Source organism: Emydura macquarii, unplaced genomic scaffold (genome assembly GCF_026122565.2).
Source record: "Emydura macquarii macquarii isolate MOO-44397 ecotype Brisbane River unplaced genomic scaffold, CSIRO-AGI_Emac_v2 contig_554, whole genome shotgun sequence".
Classification (NCBI taxonomy): Eukaryota; Metazoa; Chordata; order Testudines; family Chelidae; genus Emydura; species Emydura macquarii.
Window position 1 is genome coordinate 4,493,706 of NW_027130691.1, and position 19,015 is coordinate 4,512,720.

Sequence of the window (19,015 nt, forward strand, 5' to 3'; positions counted from 1 at the left end):
CCAAAGCATGTTTATATCTCATCTGATCTGTAATAAAACAACGAATGTTTAAAACAATAATTAAAAGAGAAAGACACACTAAGAGTTACTCTTCTGTCGGTTATGTTTGAAAGGCAGTTGGTTTGTAACTTGCAAGATGTCCCCCTCTGGTTTTCAGCAGGGCCAGACGCTCCAGTTAAAAAGAAACAGCTCTTTCTAACATCCAATCTTTTGGAATCTTTTCTCATTTAAAAAACATTAATCTATCATGTGTTCCTTAAGATTAACACACATTCTAGACAAATGAGATTTCCCCAGTTCCAAGAACAAATAACTATAGAGGTGAGTTCTACAGAGCTTACATGCTATCTTATAATAGGCAGCTCTATGCTGAATACACAACCATATTATTGGTTGCAGCCCATACAAGTCAATCTTTAGGACAGGTCACATTAGTGCAGTTCATAAGCTACTGCTTAGAGGATCTGATACCCTTTCTGTATAGGTACAGTTTCTTCCTTTGAACTTTCATTTTGGTACAAAGTATTTCTAATTCTGAACATGCACTCCATTTCCTCTGATTTAAAGCCTGGCTGCATCCTATGACGTATAGCACCACGACGTGTAATGCTACACAACATTTTCAAACAACAGACATTTAGACTGTTATTGCATTACTCAATTCAAAAACACAACTCGGCACTTAAATGATCCCTATTTAACCTTTGCAGAAAAAATCAACATGATGAAATTGTACATGGAGGCTGGGGAAGGAAGGTGATATAAAGCAAATATTGTATTTGTGACTGAACGAACACAAGTAGATGAAAACTGACTATCCTTTCATCAAGCCATAAGAATTTTCGATCTAGACAGGGTGTAAATATTAATGACTGTGCTATAGATTGACACTAAGACACAAATATTATGGTATGCTGGTGACAGGAGTTCCAGAACCAGAAGACAAGAGGTATTATAACGAAGTACAAGTAACCAAGTTCAGTTTAAAGTTAAGATGCACCTTCATTCAGTTCAGACAACACAAAACGTGAAGTATTTGACTTTGCAAAGCACTCTCAGAGAAAGCTAATGCAATCCCCACATCAGAGGCCTGACACAAATGTTGCACTAATTACACTCTAAGCCTTTTGCATAATTTCACTAATATGACCAATAATGTAACTTCAGCACCTCTGCACCCTTACTGCACATACAGCAATGCAATGCAATGCAATGATTACCATTATCTGCATACTCTAAATAAAAATGATGATAATTCCTCAATACCACCTGGTGGCTTCATCACAAGTCACAGAACTCCCCCAGCAGTGAGAGGAAAGATGCTGCTAAGACCCTACTTGTACCCACTCCTAGGGCCTGATCCTGCTATTACTACACACACAGTGGCTACAGGCTCCAATGGGAGATCCAGATCCAGACAACAGGACAGGGCAAAGTTTCTTTAATGCAGGAAACTGAGAAGCCCTTCTTCTGCAGATGAAGAAACCCAGGTAACTATGGCACTATAATAGCATCTCTCACTGCTGCCATCACTCTGGGAGAATTTTGTTTCATTAATAACAATCAAAAGTGTTTTTAGAAATAGATGCAGTTTTTGTTTTTTTTAAAATAAAACATGGACAGCAAATTGGATGTGGCTCTGAAAGGCACTTTAGGCAGAATGTCAGCGAAACTCCTGCCTGATGAAATAGACCAGAACAAGCTGCTGTTGACTGGTACCTGCGCTGCTCTTTTAACTAAGGCAATTTTAGGTGATAGCTAGTTTCCATGTAGTCCCTTCCCTCAGGCGACTCTGAAATGAGTTACCTCTGTTAGTGTAAGGCCTTACTGAGAACCAGAAGGCCCAATAACTATATTTTTAAGAAGGGGTTCACTTCAGCATAAGATAACAGGCTGCACAGTGGGTTGCTAGTTTCATTGTTTTAATATGTTGTCAAGTGCCATTGTGCAGCTTCCTAAAATGTCTCAACTCCACAGGGCCAATCTCTTGCTTAATAAATGAACACTGACGAATTAACATAGCTGCATTTTTGGACGGAGTGGCTGTAAATTGGTATCTTGGGTACAGGTCATCTAGAGAATGCTCTAGTCTGATGCAAAGGCTACCTTTTGTATTTACTCAAAAATAGCCCATCCAGCAACTCAGCTGAGAAGTAATCAAAGCCATCAGCTGTCACAAAAAGCACCTTCATGTCAAAGAGTAACTGCTCACCCCTGTCAAACTCAGACCAACTTTGAAATGTATTAGGACAAATTTTATCATGTGGCCAACTATTAATGTGGGTGATCTACTGTCTTCAAACAAATCAAGTATTGTTCCCATTAATATTTTATATTAATATAATGGACTTACCAACCTCATTGCTTCCCCACTCAAAAAAAAAATCCCCACAACTGCTCTGATAAGAAATAATGTTAATAACCAGATTTTGAAATAAAACTGCTATTTGAAGCAGGTGAATGCCAGTCTAACAGTTGGCAGGATTCACAATTAAGATTCTACAAAATATCTTTCTACATTGTAGAGAGGATCTCCTTTTTATCTGAAAAAATGAGCAATTGTAAATCAGGTATTGCAGAGAAAGGATATAATGATCTTTAGATGGTCTTAAGTTTTGCCTATTATTGAAGGGTTAAACACCATAAATAAAAAGGTACCAAGCCTTCAAAGTTCACTCTTCATGTGAAGCTTCTTCCATCTCTTTCTTGACCTTTTTTTAAAAACAAAATTCATTTCTGGGAAGGGGGAAAAAAAATTAAAAGCCCTTTAGAAACATGTACCATAATAATTCATCATTCTGAACGTGCATGGAAATACTTAATTTTGACCCTTACCATAAACAGCAGTGATAGACTTTAGATCTAAAATATCAGGTGGCATTTCATATAACTATAAATATCCCATCAGTTTAAACTCCCAACTTTCACATGGAGTGGCATATCCCACCTCTTCCATGATCACTTTACAATTGTAAAACATGTTCTACCAAAAGGAATAGTGACAGGTCTGAAGTCCTTTTTTAAACACAAAAGGAAGAAGAATACCCACTTCTTAGAGTAGATGCTGAAAGAATTAAGATCTAATTTACTTTTCACCATTTATGCTGGTCATTTTGCATGTCAGTTGGCCTGGACAATAAAACAGACTATACTGTTAATTCTTTAAAGGGCCACCATAAGGTAGTTTTGGCTCAAAACTTAAGAATGCATCAAAAGAATATAGAAACCTAACTTTAAAATAAAATGCATTTAAAACTTAAATTCAAAGATCCTTTGCTGTTTCTCTAATCAAGAATTGCAGTACTGGGCTAGTCTATGAGAACCAGAAAGAGTGAAACAAATATATTCAATTACATTTGACTGGGGAGCAGCCAAAAAATGATAGGTATTTAAACATAATCTAAGAATCAATTCAAGTACTTGTTTGAGTGAAAGTAAGGGTTTAGTTTAGTGGTATTGTATCAATAATAGGATGCGGAACCTTCACTCCCTATTCCAGAGCCTTGGCTCCAATCTGGCCTGATCTGGCAGTGATTGAAAGTCGTTCATATCCAATTGGGACCTGAAGTCAATTAGTATTTCAGTCCAGTTCCTTGGGGACACCTGTCCCCATCAGAGAAACACAGTTGGCACTTTTCTTACAGTGGCAGTAAAGAGGTCAAGGATTAGACTAACTGCTGCCTTGCCTCCTGAGGTGGTCTCCAAGTCCCTAGCGTAAGCCAGGATCAAAGCACACTTGCGAAGCAGCATGGGGAAGCTTGCATTGCAGCTATTTATGTTGGATCTGTTCCAGAGATGGAATGTTTTCGTCTTCAGGGCTGTCTATTTAATATCTTCCATAAGCATCCAGTTCACTTAAAGGAAAGAATGCCAATGCCAACACACAGAAGGCAGGCCATTCAGAGAAAAAGCCAGAGGTCAGAGCTAATACTCCATCTTGCTTATGAAGTTTGAAGGCAGACTCCCATTGTAAGTTAAAATTGGTTTTAGTAGTTTAACTCCCTTAAGGGCGGAGTGGGTGGCAATACATAACTGAGAGGATTTTAAGATGTGTGCTATTTCCTGGATCTAGAGAATACTAATTAAGGAGCTATAGAAAATGTGGACTCCAAAACAGGATGTACTGCAAAAACCCATTAAACAGATTATGAGACCATGACTTATTTAACAACACCTAGTTTATGGACCACTTTCCAACTCTGATACTGTTTACAGTCTATTGGTCAGGGCGGGTGTTGTGTCCTTCATAGGCCATAATAGTTCTGACAGAGCAATTACAATCAATCATATAAAGGCCTACTTTAACCATGTGTTTGCAGATCACTGACCCAGACACCTGTCTGAAGTGGTGTCGTCCCATCACATAAGCACATTAAACCCAGGTACTAAAATCTTGTATAAAGTTTTCATTTAAGACGTTTTAAAGTTCAGCTATTCTCTGCAACGGAGCTCCCATGATGTCATTTGTATATGAACGCCTAGATTTATTTTGTCATGGACTTCCAGAGCAAAATGGCTGTTTACACATCCAAAATTATTTAATGAGATACAGAAGTGGCTGGTGTTGCAGACTCTCGCTGAAATCTGACAGCATCTGATTCTTGCTTGACTCTTATATCTATGCCAATAACAGACATTCTACAGTCAGAGGCAGAACAGTATCCACCCCACTCTCCCATACCTGTATCAGCTCAGCAATGCTAACATGAGTATAAAACGTATTTGGTCAGTGGACCAAACCTACAGCCTAATCCAGCAACCCTCACCAATACCCACAGACCCAGTGAGCTCCATGGAATTACTGCACATCAGAAAGGTGTGCAGAATCTGACCGCACTGATTGCAGGTCTGAGCTAATAGGGAGTATATGTGCTCAGTCAGAAGATACGCCGTACTGAGAGTCACTTTTCTGATACCTGCACTTCAAATAGTCACAACCTTTCTCTTCAAATTCCCTTCTTTGGATGTTGGACTTTAGGGAATGAGGGGGGGAGGGACGGGTGTTAATAGCCTTTTATTTATTTATTTTTTAATATTTTTAAAGAATTCTAGGCAGTAAAAACCCCTTCCATTTTTTTATCTGCTGAATAAGGAGTAAACAGTATCTGCTAGTGCAGCCCAAAAGGCACTGTGTAATAGATGTGGGTCCAAAATATTACCTTCCTCAATCGGTAAATCAAGTTGCTGTGGAAATGATGTGGAATACTTTAACTGATAAATCAACTCACACTATGGCAAAGATTCTTGGATTCAACACATCTCATAATTGAATTCTGATGATGTTAAACCATGCCATAATGCAATAAAAACAGCTTTAGGCAAGACCATACTAGAATTTCTAATGCACATACCTTCCTTTACATGGAAGTTTCTGTACATCTCATCTGAAGCTTTTTTGCTGCTGCTGCATCAATCCCACATTTTCATATACTCTAGCACTATCTTCTCTCATTCTACAATGACAGATTTTTATAGGGGGAAAAGTCAGGTTTATTAGAAAATAAGTACATATCACATAATTCAATGAAGTTAGCCAATAACTTGTTCAATTCACTTCAAAGGACAGTTTCTGGGTTCAGAGTATTACACATGATTTCTGAAGGACCCTGTCAACAGGGCAAATTCTTTGACAACTCTACCCCATGCAAGCACTGAAGTTGTCCACTTGAACGTCAACAGGGTTGCACAGAGTTAAGTCAGCACAAAACTTGGGCGAGGATGACAGCTAGATTACAGTAGGGTGGCACTGCAATCTTACTGCAATCTTAGTCATTGAAGAGGCTACCAAAAAAAACCAACACAGTAGGGAAACAGAATGGCGAAGTGTAAACTGATTTTCCTCCACCTTTCCGGCCAACCTTCTCCAAACCAGGGATTAACAAAGGTACCCATCTCCACCTCACCACACCCCCAAGTATAAAAATATTAACTTTTGTGCCAGGGCTAAATTCTAGCTTAGGTAACGGAGTTCTTTCTACCTACGTTTCCTCTAAGCTCAGATACCACGATGATGGTCACTGCAGAAATATGCAAGACAGACAGATCATTTCAATGGGATGCAGTATTCTTTACTTTCTGTCTTAAACTACTGTTAGGGGATCATGATAAATGCTTGCTAAACAGTTGCTCTGTTTCATTGGCTGCTGCAGGGACCCCGTACAATTTGTGTTCCATTTACAGAACCATCGATATATTTTACATTGTTAAGTGCTTCACACACAAGTTATCCTTTTCATATATTTTAATGAATTAAAAGTTCCTTATCACCAAGGCCCCATTTACGTTAAATGAAAAAATCAGTGCAGGATTGAAAAATGCCATTTGTGGGGACACCAGGAAAAAATGTATAAAGACTCTCAAGTGAAAGTGAGTAGAGAAAGAGATTAAGAGTTTGCTCAGGGAATTCCTCTATGTTATATGATTAGAAATAAACTCTGACAAGAAAAACAGTTCACAACCAGGCTCTCTATTGCCGGATCTGCTTGAATTCATAGGCATTTCAGAACTCACTTGCTACTTTCAGAAACTGCTACTTACTCTGGACAGGTTGGGGTCGGAGTACATGGTGGAAGGGGGCTCTGATCCCCGCTTGTCTGGTCCGATAAAGAATATTTAATGTTTGTGTATTCATGCCCTTTCCTCTTACTCTTCTGAAAAAAGTGAACACAAAAATTAAACAGGTTTTGAATCACCAATAAAAACAGAAACTTACATTTTTGGAAGATAATAGAGATTAAATTCAAGAAATTAAATATAAATTAGCCAAACCTACTTTTTTCAGAGAAGAGGTTTTTTTATTTTATATAAGTTAAAGCATGAAAGATTTCACTTCTGTAACTACAACATGAAGTCTGCGGTGCACTATTCCTAGGGGGGGAGCTTATCTTTAACTATTGGCAACTTTTGGTAAAAATTTCTTCACAAAAAACTCTTAGTCCCTGCCTGCTCACTCCTCAGTCTCAAACCAGATGTACCAACTTCATGAATTCACACAAATGAACATGAACAACATGAAGGTGTTTTCTTTATCCAAACCTGGGAAAAGGATCCACGCTTCACTGTCCAGTAGACAGTGACAACCAGTTGATCTCTACAGCAAATGCGCATCATTCTCCAGTTTAGGACAGACATTAATAGTTAAATATATACCAAAGTCAAGGTTTAAAAGGTCAAATACGAGTGCCAGCCCTACTCTAATTTTTTTCCAAGGTGTATTCTTGACATGCTCAGACCAGCAGCACCGAATGATCCAATCAATCCTATGACTGAGATTTTCAAAGCCTTTTAGGAGACCTGGGGATGGTCTAAACTGAACATTTACATTGGCATAGCTAGGTCTCTCCCAGGTGTGAAAAATCCATACCTCAGAGACTGGCTATGCAAACCTAATCCCCAGTGTGGTCGATGGAAGAATCCTTCCATCAGCCTCGCTACTGCCTGCCAATGGATTAACCACAGCAACAGGAGAAGCCCTTCCATTGCTGGAGTGAGTGTCTATGCTGAAGCACTACAGCAGAGCAGCTGCAGCAATACCACTGTAGCATTTTAAGTAAAGACATAGCCTTCAACTCCTAATTCCCATTAAAGCAATTTTGAACATCTCAGCCTATGTGGCTATACACACCTGCCACTAGAAAGGTGATGTGCTCTACCACTTTTGCCTCCCATCTTTCTCCTGACAAATCACCTTGACCACTGGTCAAAACCAATTATTTTGTTGCTGTAACCTTTCAAAAATCAGATTTAAAAGGGGAATAAAGGTTCAGACTCTGCCCCAATTTTAGAATTTGTAATACCTCTCACATGGACACAGCTAATAAAGGTCAATTTTATGCTGCAGCCTAAAATTGGGTTTTGAATTCTTCTAACTATGTGATAAATGCCAAATCACTACTGCTTTTACAGTATAAGATAAGCCTACTGCTTGAAGCAGAACCAAAGTCAGCTCTGTTCCTTGATCTGACTAAATTAGAGAAAACAAACCATGAAGATGAAAATCTAAGGCTTTCCTTACTCTGACTCTGCTAATTCATTATAATTATTTCTACTATTCAGTGTAATTATTCCAACCACATTTCCATTATTCCTAATTAGAAATAATTACTCAAGTTAATTCAGTGTTAAAAATATATATATTTGCTTCCAAGAAGAAAATTAACCAAACCAGTTCACTCTGTAGCTGTTTTCATGCACCCAGAAGAGACAGACGGGGGGGGGGGGGGGGGGGAGGAGAGAAGAAGGGAATGAGCTGGGAGGGTTCACTGGTAGAAAGAAGGATGGAAGCAGTAAATTTCACCCCAAAATAAGCTACAAATTGGGCCAGAAGACACTCAGATGCTGCCTTCATTCTACTGACGCTCTCAACCCTTTTCAATCCATTTTTGTTCCTCTCTCTCACTGCACATGTGGAGCACCAGCAGATCATCACAAAGCTGCTTAAGGATGACATTAGTTTACTACAAGCGCGTCAGAGGGCTTTTTAGTCCAAAACTAGAAGCACTATTACTGTATTAGAGTAAAGAAAAGCTTAGAATCCAGTTTAAGTCTCATCACCATTTTAGCACAGTAGTATAAATTTTACATGACTACAGATTTAATCTGACTATTATAGGAGAGAGAGATTCCTCTATTCTAATATCAGATGCTATTGTAATTGTATTAGTTCTATTTATACTGAAACGGAAAACAAACACCATGAGACAATAGAGGCAATTTTGAGAAGGGCTGCAAGTGAAATGAATAATATATAAAACTGGAAGATGATAGCTTTGCAGGAACTCCATGCATTTCCAAACTTTAGTGAGATTTAAGGCAAGGTAGGACATAGCAGAGCCATAAAAGAAAAATGTCTGAAGTGCCTGAGGACTCTTGTTCTGTAGGTGATGGAGATTAGGTGTGTAACACAGATGACGCAAATGGTCTTGGAAGAGGGAGAAAGATCAATAGCTTTAGCCATGTAATTGCTGCAGGAGTATGGAGAACTGCAGAGGAGAACATCCCTGCCATTCCAGACAAGGCTAAGAACCCAGGATGGCAGTCATTTAGGGTAAGGGTTGAAAGAATGAAAGAGCCAAGGAAGAAAAGGATAGAAAAAGAAGGAGCCCTTTCTCCATTGCAACACAATATAAACAATCTGCAAAGGTATATTGGGGCTGCTGGAGCTTTCCAGAGCAAAGCGTGCTTCCATTGTTCAACTGCAACTAATCCTGAACTAGCCAGCGCACTCACTCTATCTTGTTACAAGGGTCTCTGCGCTAAATGCTCTCTTCCTTGGGTATTATGCAGCAATAACATTGGCTCCATTCTTTAAAAGTATTTCATGCCAAAGACTTAAATTAAGCCCAACATAATCACCTTTTAATAAACACTTAAAATGTTAGACAGGTGCTGCAGTGACTACCACTGAATACAATTACTACACTTTAAATACAGATTAAATGGAGACACTTGAAATAACTGTTGAAATACACATGATGTACAATGAAGCGCAAGGGAATCTTCTTTATTAAGATGAAGAGTCTTCACCTTTCATTCCTTGCACCTACGGACCTAATCAGTGAAGTTAACAGGCGTTCTGAGTAAACAGGGAATGCAGGACTGAGCCTCAGACGCTGCTGCAACTTCCATGCAAATACTGTAAGCTGGAATGGTGATGGAGGAACCTTCTCTCCCTCCCACCAAGCTTTCTGACTACTTTAGAAGATCTAAATCCTCCAAACAGTTTCAGTAAGTCTTTTAAGAGTAGTGACTTGAAATATATAGCAAAGCTCTTTGAACGGGTAGTGTAATAGTACAAGACCTTTCCTGATGTAAACAATCAACATATACTAGATATGCGGCAAAAAGGAATAAACAGCAACAGGGCAATTCGGCTTGTTCCCATCACTGCATCAAGTTCCTAATCACCATCACTGCACAAAGACCATGGTACGTTCGGGACCAACATACCTGCTCCTCTTCAATTCTACGCTGTAGTGTTTCGATGTAGTGCTGTACTGCCATGTAAATAAATCTGTACTGTGCTTCTGTTTGAACCATCCCTGAGCGCTGCGATCTCACCATCTGAATGGTCTTGGGAACATCAATGTCACAGTCCACGCCTAGAAAAGACCACCACAGTCTTAGTGCAGCAGTGTAACATGCTCTTTTTTTTGACTGTCAGCTCTTTGGGACAAAGAGACTGTTTTCCCTTGCGAATGTAAAACACATAGCACATTTGGGTGCTACTGTAAAAATAATTTGGTGGGGAAATCCAAGTCTGAGATGCTTGTTTAAGCATTTGTACATAAAACTTGCAGTACTCTAAAGACAAGATGCAAAGCTGTTCTGGAGGAGGAAGGAACCACAACTTTGTACTGCCCTATTAAACCTGAAATAAAGTCATGTCCAGTCTTCAGCTGGACACATTCATCATAACACAGAGGCACTGAGGTAGAGGTGGAATACTTGGAACTTAAAGAAAAAAAGCTGAGAAAGGAGACAAGCGCTGAGTGGTCTTCAGATCAGGAAAGACCTTATATCAATATAGCACTAACTTTATGTTGAGCTACATAAAGGATATTAACAAGGCCTTGTCTGTCCACTATAACTTTAGAAAACGTCGCAACTTGCCATCACAAATAGGAAACCAAGACAATTAAAATGTTTTGGGCAGCAAAGATGGCAAATGGTAGGTACAAATGGATAGTCCCAGAATAAAGGTGTTGGCAAAAAGCAGGTATTCCAACAAAAACTATGGAATATATAGTCATTGTAGCGGAGATGCAAAAAACCTCATTCCGGGTTTTGGCCATCAATGGGAGCACATCTCAAAGGATGCGATTTCTGCCAGGCACAAACATACACCTTGCAACTTCTCCCTGATCTTCACCAATTGTCTCCTTCTCACAGATCACATAATGGCACTTTCACGGTACTTGTGAAGAAAATGAACTGGGGACCTACCTTTTTCTCTGATTATGTCAATAAGAATATCAATCACAATAAAAGTTCCTGTTCGTCCAATCCCAGCACTGTCAAAAAAATAAGGAAGTCATTACGTTTTCCTTTCTGAATAGGCACTAAAGTCAAAGTAGCCCAACCTACATAATGTTCAATATAAAGATGTACTGGACTCTATTATCAAATAAATGGAGTTGAGCTACAGCCTGCCAAATAGTCAGAAGTCCTTAACTAACTAGAGACAAAATGTGATATACCTGGAGAAGACAAACGTAATACAATGAAACAGCATAATTCATAATTTGGAGTTTACTAAACATACTTGGATTAGAGAGAAGCACGAAGTCATGCCTCTCCCTACAGCCCCATATAGAAAAGTGTCTCATTCTTAAAGCAACCAATACTAGATTGCGGGGGGAGCTTCTCCCCTTTAGGAAAACACAAAAAAATAAGACCACCATTAAAAAGACTGGGATTCCAATCATCCAGCATCAGAAGTGAACTTAGATAGTTTAAAAATGTATTGTATATATGAGACTCCCTTTTAAACTACCTTTCTATCTCCTAAGTTCATTTCTGATGCTGGATCTCATATACCAAAAAAACTTCAAGTGTTTTCTTGGATAGCCAAAGATCCAGGAAAAAACCCGTTTTTCAGAATGAGACATTTCTAACTCTTAAAAAAACAACAAGAGTTCTGTAGCACTTGAAAGACTAACAAATTTAATTTCAGCAGGCATAAGCTTTCATGGGCTTCAGCCTACTTCTTCAGATGCAGTTGGTAGAAATAATACAGCAAATATAGGCAATATATATAGGAGACAACATATACATATCCAAGGGCATTGACAACAATGGGGTAGGTGGATGAAAGCCGGGTACTTGACGATTTGGAATGGCTCTCATTACAAGAAGTAATTTGCTCTGATCACCCATTCTCACCTCCTATTCAATGGTTGTCATTAGGCCTCAAGTACCGGCTTTCATCCACCTCCCCCATTGTTGTAAATGCCCTTGGATGTGTATATGTTGTCTCCTATATATATTGCCTATATTTGCTGTATTATTTCTACCAACTGCATCTGAAGAAGTGGGCTGAAGCCCACGAAAGTTATGCCGTCTGAAATTAAATGTGTTAGTCTTTCAAGTGCTACAGAACTCTCGTTATTTTTGCTGTATACAGACTAACACGGCTACCCCTCTGGATCTAACTCTTAAAGAAGCTTACTGCACAAGCTAGGAGTTCAGTGGCATTAGAGTACCTGCAGTGCACCACAACAGGGCCTGCATCAGCGATGTTTTCCTGCTTGTGGTGAACCTCCTCTAAGAAGTCCAGAACACCACCAGGATCACTGGGTACGCCATGATCGGGCCAGGTTCTGAAGTGATATTGCCAGACTGTTCTCTCAGTGTTCCCCTGAAAAACAGCCACCAACATACGTGAAATAATTAAACATATCAACAGAAACCCACCCACAAGCATCCATTTGCTCAGGATGAGTCAGACAGTTTAAAAAAAGGAAAAAGCAATGGACTTCTTAACACTGTCAAAAACTAAAAAGGCCATGCATTCTTCTCAATTACTATAACCTCGCCTCTATCTTCCCTAACACCAACACTGTTTCCTTCCACTCCAGACAAACACAACCTCCAATACAGTTCTTCCTGGCCTCGTAATCTGACCATGTCATCTGCTTCCTTGCTGGCTCCCTGCTTCTCTACTGCATCAATATCTAGCTTCTTGTCCTCACCTTCAAGATGCTGCATGACTCCGCCCTGCCCACTTACCTGACCTAGACCCTAATCTGACTTCAGTGGGATGACTTGCATGCTTTCGTACTTGCAGAATCAGGGCCATAGCCTCTTGCCATGTTGTGCTCTCCTCCCCACCCCCAATATTCAAGGCCTCACTTTGCCGGTGCCATTAGCCTAAGTAACCTGCTTGTTTGCTTCTCCCTCAGCAGTTTTTGCACCTTTTTCCACACGATCCCTTGCACATAGAATGCTCTGTCTGAACTGGTTTGCCAAGCCAACTCCCTCCCATCCTACAAATCCAGAGTTTTCTTTCAACATTTGCAAGTAGAGTCAGTTTCCTTTTCATTCATACATAAGTCAAGAACACTGTGCACATGCCTTAGCCTTGGTTACTGTATGTGGTTACACTGCAATCTCCTCCCCTATTACCACCCCCTTGTTTTGAAGCTCCCTCTGTCACAGATTAAGCTCTTCAGGGCAGCGACACTGTGCTATACACTCATCAACTTGACATACTTTTGCATGCTGCAGAATAAACAACAGGTAAAACATTTAAACCTGGCAATATGGCAGAAGGGAATTACTCTGGTACTGGCGAACAGGAAAGCTCCCAGATCAGAAGCCCCAGATCAGGAGTAGACTAACAGCAGCCGTTACATAGGTACCTGAAGAATCAAGGTGATGCAAGGCACCTCAGATACTACAGATAAGGGGCAGATGTAAGCACCTAAATAGATTGAAGGATGGTTTGGTTTGCCCTTAAGGGCAAGACCAGCTTTTCTTAAGCTCTCCCAATAGATCTACCGAGACACGTTCTCTGCCAAAGTGCTTAAATACTGGCTACAAGAATTTGCAGAGTTAAGTCATTATCCCAAGCTCAGAAGACCAAAATCACTTGACTTAGAACTCAAGCCTCAAAGTGGAGACCAGGGCTTGATATTAAATTAAAAGCCTGTTCCCAGACTCTCTCTCTTTGTGGCCAGTAGAAGGTTTGGTCCTTTTAGATATTTTTTTGCATCCTAAATTAAAAGTTAGAAACTCTAAAACACTAACAAAAAAGGAAAGGAAAAAAGAAATGTTACCGACTACTTACCTGACCAACTTTAGAAAGTTTAAGTTCTCTTAGCGTATAGTCATGAGCTGCACTTTCCTTAACATTCCTAACACGCATAACCCCGTATTCCTTTAATGAGTATTCATCTGGCCAGTATTTGACACACTTACTCTGGAAGACACAAGGAAAAAAGCAGTTAATATCTGATTTCATAAGCCAGATTTGTTTTTAAAAATACAGTTTTCTGAAGATTTAGAGTTGGTCTTTATAAATATACACTTCACACAGTTACTAGCCTGGTGCAGATTGGCTAAGTCTAGTTTAATAGGCAGGTTTGCCTGTTTTACCCAATGTTCATTCAAGATGAATATTTCTTTTTCCTCTGCAAGACGAAGAAAAAAAAAAAGAGAACGTAAGAAAGCTTGGAGGGCCCAAGACAATACGAATAGTTGGTGGGGAAAAAGAAGGGGGGGGGATGAAATTTTTGCTTTCCAGCAGTATTCCTGATGCTGTTGGCTTCAGCTCATCTTCAGTAGATTACAAAAAAAAAAAGCGTCAATAAAGAGGAAAGCCTAGAAGTATATGACACACCAACCTCAAAAGTAGTTTTAATACATGGAGAACTTCAAGGGGAATGCATTAACCTCACAAGCAGCTCTAAAACCTAATATTTAAAGCTGCAAGCATAAGTCAAAAGAATGGAGCATTTTTAGTATAGAAGTATCTTGAAAGAAGTTTGACCTCTACCTCGTTTAGAAATCAGAGCACAAAACATTCACTGGGCCCTCCAGTCCATCCACAAAACAATGGGGACTTGTTCTCCACGGGATGCAGAATGCTGTCTCTTTTTCTATTTAAGCTTGGTTTAAATTTGAGTCCCCCACTTCCTTTGGAAGTCTGTGATGATGTGTTCCATAAAACAAGGAGCAAGTTCTCCAGAACCAAGTGAAAACAGGAACAGGGAATAGCTAGATACAGTAATGATTTTTGAAACCCTATGAATGCAAACCCAGTCCATGCACCATAGGAATGAATAATTTGTAGTAGATACATAAACAGATTTTCTAGCAATATCAAATGCAGACCACACACAGATTACTGTAAAGAACAACTTCCCCATAAATGTGCCATCTGAAGGTCGATAATTTCACTGCCAAAACTCAACAGCAGATAGGAAAACATGACAGAGAAAAGTATCTTGCTGCCAACATGAGCAGATATTGTTAGATGAAGGACAACTGCATACATATTTGCCACAGTGCTTTGGAACTCAGCTTTTGTTTGTATTTTATGCAAAAAGCACAAGCGGCACTGATACCCACATCTCGGATTTAAGTAGACAGCGATAACCATTTGCCATTTTAATGCAAGATATTAAACAAGGAAGCAGCTCTCGGCATAAAGAGTCTCCACAATAATGTGTAATATTAATGAGTCATCAGTATGGGAAAGTGGATGCATTGTGCATCAGCTCAGTGAATCCCCTCCAAGACTGCATTATTTTGAGACACACAAGGTGGAGACAATTATTGAGGTAATTATTTTAATTCGTAATGATTTGTTTTAGCTTGCTTCTCCCACTGCATATTTTGCCGCATTAAGAGTCCTAGATAGATCTGAGACAGTTTCAGGGTCCCTTACTGCCTTAAGCCAACTGTTCCTTAAGTCATCCTCTCTGGGAAAGATGCTTCCCTCCTCCTCCTGCAGATCTATAAGCATCTTGGCCTGGGGTGTAAAAGCTTTCATATTCAACTAGGACACTGACCAGCATCTATTGAAGAGAAAAGTCTGAAGCATATCTCAGAAACACTCAGCACATGATGCAGTACTTTAATGATCTGATTACTCAATCATTTGAAAGGGCTATGTTATTAATGTGGAGAGCAGACTGGTAAGATTTAGAGAGAAGTGCCAAGAAACTTGGGGAATGTGCAGGAGACGTGTTGACTGATGGAACGAGGAGTAAAGCCTATGCAAAACAGCTATTGCTAGAGCGGCAGCAACCTCTAGCAATCCTTTATTAAAAATATACATCAAAAAGTGAAAGTCAAGATGAGCCTTGCCCACTTGGCAAGAAACTAAGAAGCTACAGGATCCTGAAGGTGCTTTGAAGCATGAATCCTTTGAAACCACCCAAAATCTCTTCATTGTGTCTCAGGAATAAGGAAGCCAAGGCATAGCTCCTTCCAGAAGGCCAGCTGGTCTTTCTTTACTGCACTCTGAGCAGGAACCTGCAGCATAGAGTCCTTCATCAAGCCACCAAGGTAGAGGTCTCTGATTTTTTTTTTTTTTTTTTTTAAATGAAGGGCAGGCAGGATGTTAGTAACTCAGAAATCAAAACCAGGGCCAACCCACGGCCTGCTGAGACTTTAAGGTGGGGAAGAATGCCAACAAAAGCTACAGATATCCATCTTCCGTACTACGTGTATTACAATTCCTTATTACTTTAGACAAACAGGAAAAAATATTGTCAATTGTTTGTTACATAACAGAGCATTAGCCAACCTCTCACTCAACCTTCTTCAAGGCTCTCATCATACCAAGTGGAATATTTTCTTTTTACTGAAGACATGATGTATAAAATCCAAACACAAAGTATCATATTCACAAAGAGGTAGAGGAAAGAACACCAGAAAGGCACAGAAACGAAGAGAACAAGTACAGACTCATCAGCAAAAATGTTTGCAAAAATCCAAGGCAAAGCACTCCTGTGAGAGAAAACCAGGCTGCACATAAGCAGTGGGGTACTATTAGTGCCACTGTATCAAGATTTCTGAGCCATTTCTCTTTTTTCTGTTTCCCCTCATCCACCCACGCATACCACAAATTTAGCAGCCAGAAACAGAATAGCAGCTCCAGATTGCAGAGGGGGGAACAAATGAGATCTCTCTGCATTTAAAGAAACAAGATGAGGTTCTAGGGATACATTACGGTAAAAGTTCTCTCATTCAACGTTTTAAACATGCTGGTATTGCCAGAGCAGTTCACTAGAGACTCCCAGATCACTGGTGTTGAGTGAGCAGCTGTGCTCATGCAGAACACGGCACGCAGTTTGCACTTGGAGGCAGAAGACAAGATGTTGGAAATAAAAGTGCTAAATCATTCCTGCTTTGGGGATTCTCATCTGGATGCAGTTACAATCCAGTTGACGAGTTCAATGTACAAGCCCAAAGAGTTTTATCAATACCAAGTATGGAAAGTAGTGGAAGTAAAGAAGGAAGGAAAGAAACATTCTGGCTGTCCGATAAATGCTACTCAGGCTTGCATGAACACATGGCAGGAAATTTCACTTAACATTATAGAAATTTACAGTTAATAAGTGATGCACTCCAAGAAGTTTATTTTCACACTAATAAAAAAACCCCACAACCTGCTTATACAAATGGAATCGACACAAGCCTTGCAACCAATAGAGTTTGGGCTTGATACCAATAAACAGCAATATTTTAGTTTTAAGCACAGAGCATTAACTCCCTTGAAGTGTTCAGTGTGCCAGCCTGGCTGCACCAGTTCCTGCACCTGTCCCCTCCCCTTATGTAACTGTGCAATAAGTAAAGGCAGCTGTAATTTAGTCAGCCTTTATTAAACAAGAGCTTAATCCTGTGAGATGACTGTGTCCTTGATTCCACCAACTACTATCAGTGAGAGGAGAAGGCACTCGGAAGCTTGCAGATCAGGGCCCAGAGCTGCAATGGGAGTTGCAGCTGCAAAGGTCACCATCTTTCAGTTTGTAAGTCAGCGTGACTGAAGTCTGTTTAGTCCTTACTTGTGTTCAAACTTAATGACTTTTACTGGGGCCCGCTAGGGATTCCACTTTACCTTTCCTCTTTCGACTTCTTTTGTTGTCATAACGATAACGCGAGAGTTCTCCTGGAACACCATTCTCCAGAAGTCATTCACTGTGTTCTGTAGGCAGCCTTGAGTAGCAATGTAACTTTTTTTTGGCTTTGAATTGTTGCATTTAGTTTCAAATTCAGGCTAGAGATCAAAACAAATATCAATGAACGATGTGATTGTAAAACGAGTTTCTTTTGTTTAAGTGGGGATAGCAAGACAGTGACAGATTGAAGTAGGCAATAATACACTTACCATAATAATATTAGCATTGATATAATCTGAAACAGGTTCATTTGGATCACCGTCATGTAGAACAACTCTGGTATGATCAACTAGAAGAAGGATAAGTAAATAGCATGTTAGACTGCTGCATTCTGTGCTTGTTAACTAGCCAACTTGTAATTGGTTCCTTAGTACCAGACAAACTACATGAAGGCCAAGTTTTGCATGTACTTGACTACTTACCATTTCTAATAGCTAAGAAAATGGCCAGATGACTCAACCTTTCCTCTCTCCCTGCTCCCTAGGACAATTTCAAATTTCTGAAGAAATTAAAATCAAACATCAAGTTGTTTGTTCTCTTATTTAGTCAGTGCTTCATATTTGCAATAATCTGAATACGAGATATATAAAAAGTATATATAATTATTCTGTCCTGCATCACTACAGCACAAATTAATCCTTTTAAACTTACTACTCTGATCATTGAGCAATAGTTTAGCTTGTTGGTGTTTTAATGTCAGAACATTGTATTACTGGCCAATAAGTATTAGCTCCACTGTGAAAGGATACATGAGTGTACAAGCCCAATATTAACAGGAAACAAGAAAAAAATAAAAAAGGGATTAATACTTACAAGGTAAAATGTTTTTGTATCTGTTTTTGTTTTTGCTTTCTTGTCGTTGACCCTCTTTACGACTATACAGAAGTTTGCATTCTTGCTGTTGTAAAGTCTAGATGAAAATGGCACAAACGACTGGTTTCACTAAAACTTCCACCACATGGGAATGATGACAGACCACCCACAGAGGTAACTCTAGATAAGAGTCTGACTTTTGACTATTATACTACAGATCATTAGAAAAATGAAATCTTATGCATCAATGATCAAATCGGTTTAATAAGTTGATTTAAAGGGTTAAACACATTGAATTAGGAAATTCAAAAAGCATAGTTACTAGAAAGAACATCTGACAGCTTTGAATACAAAACCTTAGGTATGGAATTCAACTTTTGTAAGTCACATAACCACTGCATCAGTAAGTTTTCATTCTATTACTTTGAGGCAGATAACGGGATAACAGATTGGTCTTCTTTAAATCCAACTTTCTATGATGGACCATTATATACAGAAGCAATATTTGGTTACATAAAACTGACAAAATTTTTGTTGCTGTTTTAAAATACAGAAGTTTGGCAGTCTAAAGG

At 39.4% G+C, this 19,015-nt stretch overlaps 1 protein-coding gene across 1 annotated transcript in view; it reads right to left on the reverse strand.

The window, feature by feature from the left end:
• Nucleotides 1-1,073: 1,073 nt before the first annotated feature.
• Nucleotides 1,074-19,015, reverse strand: part of PTPN11 (protein tyrosine phosphatase non-receptor type 11) — a 37,851-nt gene continuing 19,909 nt past the window's right edge. The window contains exons 7-16 of the mRNA XM_067539496.1: nucleotides 18,444-18,540; nucleotides 17,840-17,919; nucleotides 17,570-17,728; nucleotides 13,790-13,921; nucleotides 12,204-12,358; nucleotides 10,945-11,012; nucleotides 9,949-10,100; nucleotides 6,538-6,650; nucleotides 5,352-5,453; nucleotides 1,074-2,736 (exon numbers count right to left, since the gene is read on the reverse strand). Of these exons, the coding sequence (XP_067395597.1) occupies nucleotides 5,381-5,453; nucleotides 6,538-6,650; nucleotides 9,949-10,100; nucleotides 10,945-11,012; nucleotides 12,204-12,358; nucleotides 13,790-13,921; nucleotides 17,570-17,728; nucleotides 17,840-17,919; nucleotides 18,444-18,540 (1,029 nt within the window). The 3' untranslated portion in view covers nucleotides 1,074-2,736; nucleotides 5,352-5,380. The remainder of the gene's footprint in view (nucleotides 2,737-5,351; nucleotides 5,454-6,537; nucleotides 6,651-9,948; nucleotides 10,101-10,944; nucleotides 11,013-12,203; nucleotides 12,359-13,789; nucleotides 13,922-17,569; nucleotides 17,729-17,839; nucleotides 17,920-18,443; nucleotides 18,541-19,015) is intronic.